Source organism: Phaethon aethereus (assembly GCF_964289735.1).
Source record: "Phaethon aethereus genome assembly, chromosome: 14".
Lineage (NCBI taxonomy): Eukaryota > Metazoa > Chordata > Aves > Phaethontiformes > Phaethontidae > Phaethon > Phaethon aethereus.
The window spans coordinates 2002212-2020731 of NC_138590.1; the positions used below are offsets into that span (position 1 = coordinate 2002212).

General features: G+C 37.2%; 1 protein-coding gene across 4 annotated transcripts; it reads right to left on the reverse strand.

Moving 5' to 3' along the window:
* Nucleotides 1-48: 48 nt before the first annotated feature.
* On the reverse strand, nucleotides 49-17805 carry MATR3 (matrin 3; the record flags this gene model as incomplete). Of its 4 annotated transcripts, none has more annotated exons than XM_082006384.1 (14): nucleotides 16545-17805; nucleotides 11991-12052; nucleotides 11439-11480; nucleotides 11071-11174; nucleotides 9878-9927; nucleotides 9280-9405; nucleotides 8577-8702; nucleotides 8215-8385; nucleotides 6807-6938; nucleotides 5351-5394; nucleotides 4499-4889; nucleotides 2429-2822; nucleotides 1700-1821; nucleotides 49-99 (listed from the first exon to the last, which is right to left on the reverse strand). In XM_082006384.1, exons 1-14 carry the CDS (start codon nucleotides 17433-17435, stop codon nucleotides 49-51), a joined length of 2706 nt encoding a protein of 901 aa, XP_081862510.1. In that variant the 5' UTR covers nucleotides 17436-17805. The 4 variants fall into 4 exon arrangements, with proteins under 4 accessions (XP_081862510.1, XP_081862509.1, XP_081862511.1 ...); XM_082006383.1 differs by having other exon boundaries at nucleotides 9875-9927; XM_082006385.1 differs by lacking the exon at nucleotides 11439-11480 and having other exon boundaries at nucleotides 9875-9927.
* Nucleotides 17806-18520: the final 715 nt, after the last annotated feature.

The following is an 18520-nucleotide window of genomic DNA, read 5'->3' on the forward strand; positions in this document are numbered from 1 at the left end:
TTAACATTAAAAACAAAGCCACTGTTTTCCTTACATCCTTCCTTCCTTTTAAGCGTCTTTCTTTTGCCTGTGCTCTTCTGCCATTTTATCCAGAATTTTCTGTTAAAAGAAAGCAATCATATTTTGGATATATTTAAAGAGTTCTTCACAGTCACAACATCAAGAATCAAAACACAAATCCAGTTTTCAAGTTGTAAAATCTGTGAATATTAACTGCAAAGGTCATAACTAACAAGACTGGCACTTCTCCACATACTGAAGCGGAGCTCCTCTGAAGCACTGTGTTACCATTATGTCACCAACTGTATGGTTGACCACTAGTAATCACCAAATGGCAGCCTCTGCATGCCTTCACCCAGCCCTGCCGTTGATGTCTTCCTAACAGGCCAGCAAGCCAATTACTTTCCATTTTGTCATGGACTTGTGACAGCAGTTGTGCCACTTACCTGGTCAGAAGTTGCCTTCTACAAAGCTAGGGACAAAACATCTTGCCTCCCTAGAGAAGGGTTATTTTGGGAAGTTTGAGGAATTTGTTATCACATTGATGACATTTGGTAGCCATATCAATTCATCTATTTACTCTTACTGCTCTCCAAGTGAACAAGACTCCCAGCCAGAGAAGTGCCTTACCATTGTGAAACAAAAGCTGCTCTTCCCCCTTTCCTTCCCCGATTCTAAAACCACGCCAATGTTACAAAGTCATTCAAGAGCAGCTCGCTAATAATTTGTGCCATGGAAAAAGCAAATCAAATCATGTGTCATTTAAGTGATAAAGTTAGTAAGTTGGGATTATTTCCCCCATGTCCCCTTTTACATCAAGTCTTTAAAGTCCCATAATCAGGTACCTCAATGGAAAAAAAAAAAAAAAGAAAAAAGCTATGGGTGATGGATGAGGTGGGTTTTTCTTACTACAAGATTCTGCATGGTAATTGATTTTCTGATCTACTCCTTGATAATGTTGTTTGCTTCGTGACATTTAGTTGTGCCATCTGCCTTCCAGGGCCCTATATTTATTTAAGGTTCCCTATTACTGCAAGGGAGAAAGCAAACGTTTTAATGAGTCTGAGACGCCACCTTCTTCCTTTCTATGGAACCCCAGGGTTTGTTTTCAGCTCAATAATCAACTGGTATGAAATCAATTTACGTGAATACTGCATTATTATTAGAATTTTGTTTAGGCTTTTCCTTTCTCAGAGGTGATATTTAAAAGCAGCTCACAGTACGCAAAGATACAGCAGCAGCATTATCATTCATGCCATGCAATCATGTGATACCTAATCCAATTCGAAATTGTAAAACATGCTCACAAAATCGGAAGTTGCAAATCTTTAATATATAAAAATCTTCAGCTTAAGCTCTGTTGATTGGTTAAAAATACTCTCAAAGGGACAACTGGAAGGGATTTGAATCACCTGTATTTACTCTGCACCACTACCTAAGCCTGGCCTTTACTCCAATCGGAATGCGCTCTTTAATCCAAATTTTTTAAGAAAAGAAAATGCTGGAGCCCATCTTTAAAAATGTGTATTCTGCATATTATCTTCAAAAGATGAAGTTTTGGAGAGGTCTAGCTTGAGTTAAAAGTTATAGAATAAGCCAATTTCCACTGCCTTAAAGCTTTTTCCTCAGTCCAGTCTCGATCAGATCTATTCCCCAGGAAAGAATCACGCCATTTAAAATGAACAAGTTTTTGCCTTACCTTCAACTTTTGATAATGAGGAAGGCTGCTGCAATGGGTCTTTTTTGCAACATCTTCATTTGTGTAGAACAGGGAACACAATTTGCAATAAAACCCTGTTTTGGGTACCACATAATTCACACCTAGAGAAGTAAACACCACAAAATAAACTAAGAGATCTACTCTACATCATTTCTTTTAATGTCATATGTCATTTCAGCTAAATCTTAAAACCATAATTCACTTTACATTAAAAGCTGCTTTATCTTTAGAAGTCTTTTTTTAGTTTAGTCAAGCCGGGGCCTAGTAATAACTAAATATGTGCAGGCTATTTTTTTTTTTAAGTTAATATCAACCTTTCAAGATTAAGGGTCCATTTTATTGGTTCCTTCAAAAGAACTAACAACGTTATATGATCAGTTCCTGAGTTCTGAGTATTTAGTATGAATCTAAACTAATACCACTATCGTGATTTGTGCTATTAATTGAATTTGTGTTGCTAAAATATACCTCTTCCAATTTAATCTCTGCCTAAGGAAAGCGTTATGGAGAACTGTATGAAAATAAGGGGAAAAAAAAAGAAAAGAAAATTCTAGGGTTAGGGAAGGAGTGAAGAAGGGGAGAAAAGTGGGAAGCCCTAAAATGAAAGGCTCGGAGGCAATGTGTTGCCAGAAATAAAAGTCAAACGAAATGAGAAATGCTACTGCAATGCACAGAGACATATCTGAAAAGAAATGGAAACGGCCTTACCAACAGGAATGTTTGGCTGGTATGGCCCAATCCTGAATTCATCCGGAACAAGAGATTTCTCTTGGATGCTCTTTGCTTCTGGTTCATCCGGTGTGTCTGTATTTTCATGGGCATTTTTCTCAGTATCCTGTGCTGTTGTGGTATCAGAAGCTTCAGCAGTTTCAGCCTTCGAATTATCTTCGGTTTTGGTTCCATTTTCTAACGTTTCATTTTCCTGCTCTGGCTCCTCAATCTTGTCTACCTTGATTTCCGCCAAACTATCATCGTTTTTGCCAGCAGATTTTACTGCCAAACCCGACTTGCGGAGTTTTTGATGATCTGAGTCTTCTTCATCACCAACCTCATCTAGAGTGACAAAACCTTCCATGCTCCGTGGAAAGCCACCCACGTATCGCTGTTGAGAGAATGTTTTCCTTATGTCAGCTTATTCTTAAATGTTTCCCTCAAACTGTCTTAAGTTTCAGAAGAGAAATATCTTCTCCAAATTCCCTGGGAAAATGCCTAAATTATTCCTCCAAGACCTACCTCACTCATTCAAAAACATTACTCAAGCATGCAGAAGTGTAGCAAGCTCTTTTTAAATGTACTCCACTGTCCCAGAATCAAGCATTCAATTTTACAACAATTTTTTTTTTTTGCATCATGAGGGTCCACTGTTTTATCATATCAATATGTGATCTTCGACTTGATAATTTCAGTATCTTTTTGCTCTATTCTTACTTTGGAAGTCCTTCTAATGGGATTAAATTTAATTTTAAGTGGAAGTCATTTTGGAATACACAAGTTTTGTTTCTACTTGAGACAGTGCCACAAGATCCTCAAATTTATGCCTCCATAAAAAGTAAAACCTTACCAGAACACTGGCCACTAACAGTATGACAGTTCATTTTGAAAGTTAATATTTAATAATAATGAAGAATTAAGAGCTCTTTTTCAACCAGTGGGAAAGCTTAGAGCTTCCACATTAAAGAACAAATGAAAAACAACCCAAAAAACACCAACCACTAAAAGTGTAGAGCTTCACTAAAAGACAGTGAGTCTGTCTGAATTCTGGGTTTTTTTGAAACATTCCTGCTGATACGGAGACATATTCAACATGCTTAACAGCAAACACGAGTAGTACTGAAACAGCATTAGCTTTACATTTGTGCTCTAACAATGTAGGTCTTCAAGAAGCAAGTTTGTGTTTTGAGGCAGTTTGTAACAGATACCTGCATAACAAATAATCACTACCATTTGCATTGGCAATATTAATCCCAACACCATGTAAACCAGCTTCCTGATAGCAGGGTCACCCAAAATTGAATACCATGCACTCTTCATTCATTAAGAATAAGCAACATGCCTCACTTTTTTGCAAAACAACATTCCAAATCAATGAAGTTATTAAAACTTTGTATGCTACTCCACATAACTGAGTGATTTAAAAGCAGCTGGTAGGACAAAAAAAAAAGCACAAGAGTGTAGGATCATCTGGTGAGAAAAAGGAAGTTCACAGCAAGTAGCCTATGACTGAAGACACCTTAAAACTTTTTTTTTTTCCTTCTCTAGTTGGAAATGGGCCTTGGCTGACCGCAAATGGACTACCTTCCTGGTTAAGCATAAAGCATAGATGTACATACAATTTTGTTCAAGTCTAGACAGCCTCAAGTGCCAAATAAATAGTATTTTTAGTGTCATTTGTTCTGCTCTGTGCTCAAAAGAGTAGCTACAGTCAGTCTCACGAGAAACTGCTTGGGAGAAAATAGTTCCTGGCTGCTTAGTATTAGTCAAAAAAGGAGTGAAGAGAAAGGCAAGAAAAACCCCAGGAAGCAACATCAGTAGAAGCCCACAAGTTTGACAGAAACTGTCAAAACGGAAACAGTGATTTGTAACCAATTCCATTTGCAAGTTGCATCCAGTGGGATCTTCCATTTTTTCACAGGAGCTTTAACCTGTTTCTCTTCAGAGAGGTGTGCCATGCATGTGTTTTAAAGATCCACAGAAAGAGATCTGAAATAGAATGTATTGTGGTGTGCTATGTGAGTCAGACAGGGTTTTCCACACTCAGGTACCTTTCTATATCATTACCTTTTTAAGCTTTTTCTTTGCTGCTGGATTGGCCACAACATTCCCTTCAGTTTTTACGGTCACATCATCAGCGGTGTCCTTTTTTTCTTCAGTAGTCACATCAGCTAAATTGGCAACATCTGCATCATCCCCTGCTGAGCTGCCACTTTCTAACAGTGCTGCTGCTTCTTCCTCATCCACCAGCAGCTCGTCTTCAGATTCAAGGAGTAAACTAGGCTCATCTTGGTCTGCCTGTTCACTACTTTTAGCGCCCGATGGCTCAGCAGCATCATCTTGTTTCTCCTCTTTCACTTTATCTTCTACACTGGCACTTTCAGGTTTTTGAGTAGTATCTGGTTTAGACTTCTTATCACTTGGAGAATCTTTGCTGTCTGGAGAATATGTTCTCTTTCTGTAAAGAATAAAGAATACTTGCTTGTAAACCTGAAGAGAGCCCAGAAATGACAAAAAAAAGGTAGATTATGTTCTTTTTCAGGCTTGTCCAAAAAAATTATGTTTTAGTTCAGAAAATAGAAGGTTGAGGGAAACATTGAAGGATACCATTCTTCAAATACACAAAAGGATGCTGCAAGGAGAAACTGTCCTTACAAGATGGGACAACTGCTCATGGGTTTAAACTCCAGGAAGGCAAGGCTAATTCAGGACCGGAATACATTTCCTGAGGAGCCTGAAGAGGCTGTGAAATCTCCACCATTAGAGGAAGAGTGTAGGTAGCATATTAGAAACAGTTAATCTCAGGGCACAAACAATGACGTGATCTTAGAGCTTGCCTGACTTCTTTCGTATAATTTCTGGATAAGGTATTTTTGTATTTCTTTTAAACAACATTATGCTTTAGCAATAGAAAATTACCTAGTTTTATCCTTTTTCAGCAGTTCAACTCCTTTGTTTGGAATCTAAAATAAAATTTAAAAAAATCTGTAAGTCACAGCAGAGAATGATTTATACAACTGTTGCATCATTAATTCAGACCAGACAGCACAATCGAGCCAAGCACTTCCAACTACGTTAATCCACAGGTACTCTTTTACCATGCCCACCTACCAAGCAATTAATAAACTGCTATTATGTTAGATAGGACCATACCAACCTAGAAAACCCATGTCTTTATTCACAGTAATTAGCAGTTATTCAGCACAAAACAGATGGGATAGCCTGCTCCAGAAAAGCCATATACAATTCCTCTTTTGTTTATGAACTGATAGAGTGTGGTGCAGGCGACTGCACAAATCAGTCTTAATCCACACTTCTCTCCCTATCATTAGTAGCTACATGGAAAGCTTCTGAAGTCTCAAAACAGTTAAAGGCATTACTGATTAGGAAATTCCACTTGTATGGTAGTAACATTGAAAACTATTCAATGCATCACTTAAGTATTTGAATTTGCCACAAAGTGTTCATTTTTGCTAGGTGATCATGCACAATAGTAAGATTTCTTCATACCCCACAACAGAAAGCTTATGTATTTTAAGAGACAGCTTGACAATTCAGATTTCTCCCGCCTTTCTACCTAGTGTCCTAGTCTGATGGAGGAAGTCTTATAATTGCAAGAGTATTAGCCTGGTGTTAGGTCAAAAGAAAAGGAAGCTCTTGGCCAACCCTTCCCTCCCAGACATGAGCTGCACATGCAAAGATGCAGTTACACCATAGATTTTGACAAAGCTTATTTTTAAAAACTAGTCATAAGATTAAATCTATGTATCTAGGTAGTTAGGTTTCACATCAACAACAGGGATCAAAAAGCTGTCTGGTGCTCAAGAAAAAAGGTTTTGGATGGCATCCAACAGAGGAAACACATTCTGTTGTACTATTACACAGTTTAAAAAGGAGTCCCTAATAACATTTTGTCTTTGTTCCATACACAAGAGTACATGTACAACAAAATGGACAAACCTACCAGCAGTTGTGAAAAGAAAAGCCAAGAGTTAAGCATACAATGTATGGGAACATAGTTCTGCCACCAAGTTTAATTTTACTCACTGATCATTTTCAGAGGAAGGCAAGGAAAAAAAAGAACCCACATTACAGACCGTTCTAAATGGAGAAATTTTAATTAAATCTACACCAATTACTCTAAAATCTGAATTTAGTAGCTGTTTGGTTTTTGTTTAATCTGAAAGTCATTTTACTTTGTTCCAGGCCTCATAGCACCACACTCATGCTAAGTAGCTACACTTAAGTAGCCAGAAAATGCTAAAGCAAATCCTTCCATTTTACAAGCGGCATTGAATTCTCAATAAGCGATATCTATCTTCTACTTCACTTTAGACCTTTAAATACAATTGAAAAAACCAAAAACACTACTTACCCTTAACACCAGTTTCTTGTATTTTTCAGATAAATCCACTTTCACACATCTGCCTTGGAACCAAAGCGCTTTGTTGGCACAATGCTCAACCATAGCTAAAGCATCTTCTCTGGTCTCCATCTCAATGAAAGCCTTAAAACACACATTAAAAACAATGATGAAACACACAACACTTTTGCAGGCAAAGCTATTTTTAACTTAAAACACAGCGTTTCCAAATGCTGAAACAAAATTATAAGATTCAGCTATACCCATCCTCTCCAAACTAGCCATGCATTTTAAAATTTACCAGAGTGCTCTATATACCCCAACTTTTCAATTCAGTAATATCTGTCCCATAGAAAGTTCTGAAATGAAACAGGCATTTAAATAATTGCAAAAAAAAAAGTCACCATAAAGTAAAATATTCTTCCAAATAAAAAGCATCTGGACAATTAAATGCATTTATTTGGTGCATAAGTATTTGGGAATTCCAGGGTAGCTGAGAAATTACCCCAGTATTTTATTTTTAATTTTTCAAGAGAAGCCTGAAACAGACAGGCAGCAGCTGCTGGTCTATACATACTGTTTTGCAAGGTATTCCTCCAAGAAAAAAGCCTATGACACACTAAGTTTGCTGAACAAGCTTTTAAAAACACATCTGGGCTAGAGTATCATTGGCAGATAGAAGAAAGCTGTTTCTGCATGCATCTTAGCAAGGGATTTTATTTTTCTAGTGAAATAAGGGCAGGGAGGACTTCCTAGGAGTAGTACAATAGTTTCCAGTAATTTTTCATTCCACAAGTGTGGTATTATGGGATTCAGGCACTCATCTCTCTGGAAAAGCACTGGAATTTCCTATTTAACTCAAAGGAGCAACAAACTAGGACAGCAAAGATGAAAAAAAAAATTAGAACTAAATACTTTAAACTCCTGTGTATTTGGATGTGCATGTACATGATTTCTTTAAAGCATTTTACTATACACATGCAATGCACAATCTTAAAACATTTTTTTTTTTTAAAGTTAGAACACCACAGCAGCACTGCTTTTGTTTAAAGAATGAAAAATAAAAGGTATATGGAAAAAAATGTGCAATGGTAGAATATATTCGGAAATGTTTTTTCAGCCTTAGGAGTTCCAAGACTCCTAAAAGCCTGCACAACAAAAAAATTAAGCCTCAATGCTAAATATACCTTCTTCACAGCTGAGACCTGTTCTTTTTTTTTTGAAAGCAGCTCACATTACAGCAACATTTCGCAGTAAGCTAGATAGGAAACCACCACCTACAATAGTCCTCTAATAATTTCCGTATCTATGCTAGAGCAGAAAGTCTACACATGTACCAATTAAAGGCACATCATTTCTTCACAGTTAAAAATCTTACTTTCAACTCTCAACACACATGTATGTTCCTATGGTCAGTTACCTGGCTTTTCATTCTCATGAGTATGTAGTTCTTAATTTTTCCATACGGTTCAGCCAGTTTGAGTACTGCGTTGTCAGAGTATCCCGAATGAGGTAAATTGCTGAGGTGAATCACACGACCAAGTTCTGGTTTTGGCGGCTCAGTTTTTTGGTCAGGTTTACCCTCGGGTTTCTAAAATTAAGAGGTAATGAAATTTTAAAAATACATACTACATAAAATACACACAGGTGACTATTCCTTGATTAAGTTGATACAGCTAAGAAGTACATAAATTACAAATAACTTAAATGCAATGGCCCAATAACACTGACTGCCCCAGACTGAAATAAGGCAACATTAAAAAAGCAGAAGTGGTTTTTTACCTTTATTCTTTTGTATTTCTGTGACAAGTGGACTCTGACTGGTTTACCAAATACCAGCGCGGGTGTTGTTGAATAGTATTCTACTGCAGCCTGGGCATCCTCAGTGGTCGACATTTCAATAAATGCCTGAAATAATATAAAAACAAATTAAGTGCCACTCCTTCAAGAATTAGTATTTTTGTTTAAAATCTCAAGCTCTTCCTTGCTTTCCTGTAAAAATAGCTACATCAAAAATGAAAATTGCCTTTTGGTTAAAACGTTAACTGACCTGCAGAACTTGGCGCAAATTTCACATACTTTATTTAGGTGCACAAACACAACAATTTGGTTTGTTTACATTCCACCTAAATTTGGATTCAAAACATTGAACTGTTTCCTGCTTTTTCTCTTCTACAATACTGGCTTTTTCCACACTTCAAAATATGACATTTTGTATAATACAAACTATGAGCAAGTAAGCTTTCAGAGAATATCAGAACAAGAACAGAATCTGCAAGCATACTGTATTTTTGCCTGTTCATAGCTTTCTCAACAAGAAGGTTTTTTAAACAATATTGAACTTAAATTGCAGTACTACAGCATTTCTGGAAAGAAACATACCAGTCACTCTTCCTTGCACACACATGACCTTGGTGACACGTGTGACAAGGATTAAGCTCAGACAGTTTGCATTCTAAAGACACCAAGCAGGGCCTAATCTTACCTCATTGATTTTGTTTAGAATCAGGTGATTTGTAATTATTCCAAATGGCTCAACAAGCTGAAGCAGCTGATATCTCAAGTTCTTTCCCCTCTGGAAATCCATGATGTGAACAACTCTGCTTGTTTCCTGTTGATGCATACACAACATGGAAAGAAAATGCACATCAGCTAACCTACAAAGAAAGTCTGTCAAGGCTCTTATGTACTTTTTGTTTGTTTTTAAATCTCCAGTAGTAACCAAAACAAGATGCATATAGAAAAGGCACAGAACCTCCAGGGATTTCCACAGAGGAAGATGCCTGCTGTGCCAAACTTGCCTTTCTCTATGTTCATATCCCACAGCTTCATCATAGGATAATGTTTAAATAGGGTCTGTACAGTTTTGGAACAAGTATTTTGTGGAGTACTTGGCAGAACAAAACCCCACTCTTATTCCAAAGTTTCAGTATTTCCACACAAATAAATCCTAAAATCTCACTTTTAAAGACAATCCATTCATTGGGGGGGGAGGGGAAATCTTAGGAAAGCAAACAAAAAGCATTTTTGCATAAAATTGTGTTTTTTAAAAATAAAACCAACAGATTTTTAATACTAACCACTCTGCCCTTTTGCATGTGTCTCGGTCCTTGCATGTTTCCATTTCCAGCTCCTTTAAGAAATTAAAAGAATGAGCAAGCTTAGTTTAACCTGTAAGACTGCTATTAGCACGTCTCTTTACAAGTTCTTGAGATACAAGTCACCTGTAATACTAAAACAGGATGACATCAAGTTTTAAAAACTAATTATTTCAGTACAGTCTGAAAAGGCTATATCGGAGTTCTTGTACCTTGAGGTCCTCCTTCCTGATCATTCTGTTCAGTTTAACATTAGAGAAAGCTGCATTTACTGATGTGCGGAAATAGCAGAGAATAAGTAAAGCCCATTGAAGAAAATATCTCGTTTTAAAGTAAGATTTGCCATAGCAAAGCATCTCTTTAACTAAGATACGACTTTTTACAACTGAGGTTTTTGGTGTAGGAAAAAAGGCTCCTAGTTTTGGTTCTAAACCAACACCAAATTCCATCATAATGGCCATTTTAGTAGGAAACATCTGAAAAAAGTCTTTCACATAGCTTGGCTCAAAGTCAGGTTTGAGATGTTTTGAAAAATTAACAGTATTGTTTTAATGAAATTAACTATGAATGCATCTATCATCTAAAAATTCCTTTAAATTGTCTGAAATACTTGTAGTCTGTCAGGATACCTAGGAAAACTAGTTTTGCTCTTTTAGTCACTAAACTATTTAAAAGGTAGGAAGTAACAACTTCAGGCAAGAACTGATTCATAGCCTGTCTTCCCATAAGGAAGAGGCTTGCATGACCTGTCTTCCTATTTCTCAGTTGCTATTCAAATCTATTTGTCAAATTAATGTGAAGTTAAGGTTGGGGGGAACACTCAGGACTTTGAATTCTTGCAAGTTTCACAAAAAACCCACCAACATGTAGCTAAACAGAAGACATACAAAAGGTTCTAGACAGGAAAAAAACAGAAGTCCAAAACGTGTGTGGATTGTTCAAACACAATTTAAAGAAAACAGCCAGAATAATGTGGCTGGCAGTTAGCAGACATGAGAAAGGTGAAAGTGTGGTATCTGAGTACCAGTCTTTGGCCAGTGAGGAAGTAAAGTATTTCAGTCCCACTGCTCAGAAAAGTGAGCATTTTGTTGTTCTAAGACACTGATAACAAGTTAAAACAAAAATAAGTTTTTGATTTTTTGTTTAGTCTTATAAAAGCAGGTGCCTGTTGATGTTACCTCTTGGCCCAACAGGAGGTCCTCCAAGGTGAAATGGAGGTGGTGGTGGTCCCAGAATTCCTGGTGCAGGGTTTGTGGACTGCTGCAACATAAAGGGATCACCCCTAGAAAGAGGGCAAAACCCACATTAATTTTAAACCAAGAAACTGTGAAGCTTTCATTCTCAAAAAAAACCCCCAAGCTGATTTCTGCAGAGCATCCAAAAAGTTAGCTTTAGCTACTTTTATTGCTGTTCTTCAGCCAGTAGAAAACAAAGGGAGGCATCCATTTGAAGAAAAGGAAGTGTGTTGTTTCACATAAACTGTTAAGAACATTCTCTGCTTCAAATAAAAATAATTATGAATACTTCAAAATTCATTACTACTTACATTCCATGTCCTGAATCACTGTCAGGATTCCATTCTGGATATCTTAAAAGAAACAAAAAAGAGTAAGAAAGATACAATCTCCTCTACCTATGTAATAATTTTCATACAAGCAGCAGTACCTTTACATGCTAACCCAGGTAAAACACATAGTAACATTGCCCACTACAGGACCACTACAAGAGACATGAGTAGTATCTATCGATAGAACAGAAGTGCTGTTCTTCATGAGAAAATTCCTACACTGCATGTAACATGTCTGCCAATTTATAATACAAATTGCATAGTTTGTTTTACAACAAAAATTTATAAATTGGAATAAGTGACTAGTAAAAAATTAAAATAGATTCTCAACTCTTAAGATTCTCAACTCTTTAAAACATTACATACTAATCAGCAGGATTCAAGTTATGAACAGAGATCCCATTTTTGTCCTGAAGATGTTCTTGTTAAGTTGCATGTTTTCTAAACCTGCTTTGTGCAACGTAATTGGCCATTATTTAATTGTACATGCCCTCATGCCACAAGAATATTTACTGTACTTCAAATTCATACATTTCAAGCAGCAGCTGACAACGTCGGCTGTGAGTTGCTCCATTGATATGATGGTTCCACTCCTGCAGCAAAGTAAATAATCAAAAATTAACAGCCACATATGGCAAGCCATTTTTAACAAAATAATGTTTTAGAGTGCAGTATCTTCTCTTCAAGTATCGAAGATACATACATAGGTAATGAAATCTTTAGTAGTGCTTTAAAGAGACACTGAAATTGGACCTATGTATTAACTCCTAACCTGGGTGAAAAGGTGTCCGATAAAAAACGTCTTGCAATCTATGGGTTTGATCCTGCCTCAGAGGTGCAACACTTACCAGGGGATAACTGCTACAGCATACATGCTTATCATTGAGATTTCAACTTTTAGAACTGGATGCTGAGATTTTTTTTTTCCTTGAGTAATTTGAGAATTTCCTCCACTCTCTGCTTCATTCCTCAGACTTTTAAAGATTAATGTGAACTAAACACTCAGTTTTTAGAACCATAAAGAAGCCAAGAAATTGCAAGGAATTCAGAAAGGAAAGACTGAAAGAAATGAAAGTGCATAGCTAGGACAAACTACAAGTATACAGGTGAAATAAAAAAAATATATGACCATTTGACGGGAATAGTCAAGAAAAAAAAGGAGATCTAAATCAAGATGGTACAAAGGAGGAATAATGGAATAAAATTAAATCAGCCAGGTAAAATTCTTTCTGGTTCTGGCTTTAGTGCTAGAAAGGAATGAGGGCTTTCTACTTTTTCTCTGCAGATTATTTTGATTACAAAGGGAATTATTTATTTCAAGAGGAGAGAAGGCACGGCGACCACTCCTTTATCAAACTACAGAGTGCCTGATCTCCATATCCTTACATTCTTACAAGCAGCACTAGTTTGTGCTATATTTGCATTTGTAAAGTGACAGAACTTCTGATGTGTCACTCCTGCCCATCTGTGAGCCACAGTCTGATTTCCACTCTGCTGCCCTTCACTGAGCAAAGGGATCGGCACAGACACATGGGGCAAGGTAGCTTTAGGGTCACAGAGGAACGAGTGGAGAGCAGTTATAGATCTTTGGGGGGCACTTTAACAACTGAAGGTTTTCTCTTATCGGCTACATTTTCAGCTGTGAACATGTATACTGCATTGGCTGACTTTTATATATCTTCTTTCATGTGTATTCTGCTCAGTGCCCACACGTGATTTTTTTCCTAATTCCTCATCTTTCCTGATTTTTAGTTTCTGTCACATTATACACATCTTTCTAGATACAAGGAGACACTCCTGAGGCTTATGATAGTGTTTCTATATGCTAAATGCCTACCTTGCGCTTTCCACAAAGGAGAAAAACCTGGATCTGAAGTCTCCCATGAAGTACTGTCGTTCAGCTACGCTACAATATTACTCCATGATACACAGAATATACCATGGAGCAAGAGGAAACCTTCATTTACTTTATCAAGATATAAAGAGAGAGCACCGCTGTTTCTTGTTAACTGCACAAGATGTAGGATCTGCAACTGTAAACTAATACAGTGGCAATTCAGATAAAAAAAACACTGAATACCCCAAGCAAACCTAGCTATCTATGAAACATTCCATACTTAAAACCAAAGCTTCTTCAGTTTAAAACTTGCTAACAAGTTTTAGCACTATCCTACAGAAAGAAAACAGTCTTTTAAACACTAAAAAAAGTCTAAATTTGGGTGCGCTGTAAAGCCTCGGTGGCTGATCCAGCTAGATATAACATGCTTTGAAGCCATCTTAACACATAATTTAAAGTGATTATAAACTGAAATAGAAATTATCTGCAAACTAGAGCCAAAGTTCAGAAGATCTAATTCTCATTATACTTCAAATGCTTTTAAATTGGCAAAAAAAGGGAGATCTGACATATAACTTTTTTTTTTCCCCAGGGAAAGTTTTTGGAGAAACAATGGTTCATCTTCATTATTGACTTTTTAATAAATGCAATTCTTGATCTAGACTTCCCTTTACTCTGTGCCTCTACCCAGTCTGAAGCATCACTCCTCTGAGGTTTCAGGGCACTAGATATTTGCAAATACTAACACTGGGCATTCATGTTAAACTGGAGAAAATCTGAACCGAGTTTCTTAAAACTGAGATTACCTTTTGCCTCAATTGATACAAGCAAGAGGACGCACTGTTCTTCAGAAAATTGGGCCAAACTTAAGCACCTAATTTTAGGTAGCCCTCTTATTAGGAACACGGCCATATTTCTCCTTTGAGATGTATCACCATTTCAAGTGTTTAACCTCCAAATTCATCTGCTCATGTTGCATCAGCCTTTTTCTTTGGCAGGGAAAACAATCCCTCCACATCTAACACCTCATTCCTTGATAAAGGGATCACAATTGACAAAATGCCTAAAAAAACCAAACAACTGGGGCACAACTTCACAATTAGACAGAAAACAAACTGGGTCTTCAAATAGATATGCATCCAATTAAAGGAGCAATTAAGAACATCCCTAAAAAGGAAAACAGAGGACTAGTCTGCCAGCTTAAGTTACACTAAGGGTGTTTAACCCCTTGCTTGGGGCTTAAAATAGACATTGCTTTATCATACACTTTAAAAAAAAAATCTATTTTTCTTTGGAGGTGGGGAAAATGAGATTTTGATACTGCAGCAATAAGTTTACATTGTCCCAGCTAAGAAAAGCATTCCCTTTCTGCTTTCCATAAATTTTGGTTCAGATCATATTACTTTAAAAGTTAAGTTCTACTTGATTCAATTTTGTGGGAGACACAAATTCTTAACTGTTAGGTATGCAAAGCAGAGGAAAAAAGGAGAGAAAGAAAAAAATTCTTGTGGTGACATGATTTCTGAAATTAGAAACAAAGTCCAAACTTGGGTCATAAGAAACAGATGATCCAATCTCAAATATTTTATGGTGTACCAGCAGTTTAAGTCAAAGCATACTCCTAAAAAAACAGATGGTTTTACATGTTACAGAACAAGTCAACCACTTAAGTTATGCTGTCAAAAGAAATTGGTATTTCTCATACCTGGAAAGATACTTCATGTTGGATATCCTTTCAATAGATCTTCATACCCAAGCAAACTAAGAACCACGTGGTTTTAAAATAAAGTGCTAAAAAGAACCCTACTTACAGGATTACTGGTTGCCATCTTCAAGGGCCTTGGAAGCTTATGTCTCAATCTAACCAAATGAAGTCCTTTTACAGAACTGAGCATGGCATCTAACTGTTAACACTTAAAACCTTTTGTGAAAATAAATGTCAAATATAGGAGACAAGAAACCCGGATTACTGTGATTATTTTATATAAAAAGTAATTAAAGCAACACAAGTTCATAAACTGTCAGATCCGCTGGAGGCATACAGCGTGTGCTCTAAAACTGGTTTGATCATTTCCTTGCAGGGACAGAGTAATTCTCGTGTTTCAAAAAGATTAGATGTACAGAAGCAGCACTTTCTGAGAGGTAACTGTAAAGAAACGGTTAGTAACAGCAATTCCACATTGTATCAATTTTACAGCAATAGCATGTATTGTATTTTCAATTGAAGGCCTTCAAGCTAATTAGCCACTAATTGTGACAAGAGGGGCACTGTATTAGCCAATTAGCCAATTAAATTGCCTAGTATACTGAAAATCAGCAAGATGAGTAAAATTGGAAAAGCTGAAAGTGAGAAGGCTTTGAAAATAACGTCTGAATAAACAGGCCATTTTGAGTAACCTGCTACCTTGGCAGAGAGTTGAACTGCTCATGAATAAACTAAGAGGGAAGTCTCAGCATAACCGAATACACCCGAAGATCCACTCTACTTGCGAGCCAAGTAAAGAACACTACTAGGAACACAGAGCAGGATACTGCAACAGCAGACTGATTGCTCGGAGAGTCTACAGGGATAGATGCAACATGTGACAATAAAAAGTGAGTCTGAAGTGTCTAAGAAAGTTGTGAAAAAGGAGAAAAATGACGACAAATTTCAGCCATAGTATGAGATAGAGTGTTAAAGTGAAATTAAAAAGGCAAGAATGAGCTAATCTAAAACGTAGTTTTTACTTTTGTAAATAAATTCCAGGGCTCTACATTAACTCTTTCCCTTTGGACAGGGAAAAAGCAGAACTGTGCAAGAACGCATCTTAACTACATATAAATCAGCAATCAAGACAGATGTGGAGGAGAGCTGAAACTAGCTTCCTGAATAGCACAGTAGATACACTGCAAAAAAACCCCAAACCAACAAAAAGTAAAAAACCCACCCAAAAACTGCTTAAATGCCAGATGTTTGTGGTTAAGAGAACATGTAGATGTAAAATATAAATAAGATATCCCAGTAGATGACAGTTGTTTGACTTGAAGTTAAGCAATCTGGGCAAATAAAACACATTAATGTAAAGCCCTGGTTTACAATGTTTGTTAACAGTTACCTTGCAAATAAACCAAGTGCCTTTTTCACTCTCAAACCAACTTTCAGATCATTTCAAAAGCAACCAGGCTATAGAAATAATTAAAGAAATAGGTAAAAACAGAACAGATACTACAACGTAAAGGAAAATAGAAGTATCTGGTGCATAACTCACCTTATTAGAATGAACTGGCATATCACATATAGAGCACAGATGGGGATAACCCTTCGGTAAGAATCCATGGAAGTCTTCAATATTGCTATTTGGAGGAGCACCTCTCTTTTTCTCAAAGAGAGATCTCTCAGGACCAGGACCACGACCCATTCTGTCATACTCACTGTCAAATTTATGATAGTTATGCGAAGTCTCACCATAAAAAGATTCATCCCTACACCTTTCTCCATCTCTTAATCTGTCATCTTCATAATCCATTCTGTCATAATAACCAGATTCTTGAGAACGACTTCCATGGTCATAGTCAACCACTGGGTTGAGACTAGGACCACGATCATCAAAGCTATCTCTTCTAAAATGCCTTTTTTCTTCCCAATCATCCCTAGGTACTCTGTATGGTGGTTCCCGTGTGGATGATCTGCCATCTCTACCATAACCTTCTTCAGCTCTCCTCCTTTTAAGTTGTAGAAGGATCTGAGGCAAGTTTTCAGGAGTAATCTTGTCCTCGGGATAGCGACTCAGTTCATCTAAGTCTCTAGCAGACAGACCAAAGCTGGCCAAAATGTTAGTGGCCTGGTCTGCATCTCCACGGTGCTGAGAAGACAAAGGGAGCGGACCTCTACTTCCAATGTTAAATATAGACTGCAAATTATGGGAAGAGGTACTACCAGAAGACAGTGCACTATGAGATCCTTGTTGGTTCAATGAAGAACTCATTCCAAGATTCATTAAGCTAGCAAGGCGTGCAGTACCCTGGTTCATCCTTCCAAGAGATGCTGGCATATTTAAAGACTGGGTAGCAGCAGCAAGAAGGCCTATTCCTGCAGAGAGGTCACGCCCATGACCTTGTGAATCCCTACTCAGAGATGACTGCTGGAATGACTTGGACATTGTAGAGCTATAGCTTGTCTACTTTATGGATCAAAAAATTTTTTTTCTTTTTTTATAAGATGGCTGAAAAGAGAGCTCACACTAGAAAGCTAGGCAAACTTCACTTCAAAAATGGTAACGCCAAGAAAGAGGATCAATAATGACTGCAGATCTTCTTCAAGCTGAGAAACACCAGACAATTCTGTAGAAAAACAAGCAGTTTTAGTCATAAATCCCTTTAAACAGATGCAGTTTTAAACTTATGCATCATGTTGATCTAAAAACATTAAAGATCTCAATCTTACAAGGCTTTTATTACATAACTTAACAGATTCAAGAGGCACCCAGAAGCTACATATATTATTTCAGATAAAAATACAGTTGTGTTTCCTGTACACACTACTCTTCTTCTACAAAAAGCTACTTTCACACCGAAGACAAGCGAGTTTCAGAAGTTTGGGATGTCTGAAAGCATCTAAAGTTTACTAGCATATAAGCCTTGATCTCTGGTTAATGGTTTTGTTTATACCCTACATTACTGTACTGTGTCTATGAGAAGACCACAAAAAAAAACTTAAGCCCATAGAATCCAAGATGACTTTGGCATATAATACATATTTGAAAACGAAACCTATAACACCACAGAATAGCACGAAAGGAAGTTAAAAGTAACTGAAGTTTGGGCAAAAAGTTTCTGCTGTAAGATCTAGTAAATAAGACCAAACATAATATTCAATCTTTATGCAGTAAAATTCAAATTACCGATGTGAAGACACGATGTGAACAAGAAAAATGTTTTAAATTTTGCAGGAAGTAAACAAGACCTCTTGCTCAAATTGCAGTTATACTGATAACAGCACTTAGGAAGTGATTCTTTACTCTGTTATATTGCAGCCATGGCATCAGTCTGTACCCTCAGACCTCAAGCTAAACAAGGTCAGGCTTAGTACTGGGATGGGAGACACAAGGAAAACGCTACCCCAGCAGAAAGAGACACTAAGTGAGTCAGGAGATGGCACTACACCCCCAGCCAGTCCTGCCAGGACAGTGGCCCCCATGTCTCTTACCAGCATACTGCTTCTTCCTCGCTTCAGGTCTGACACTTC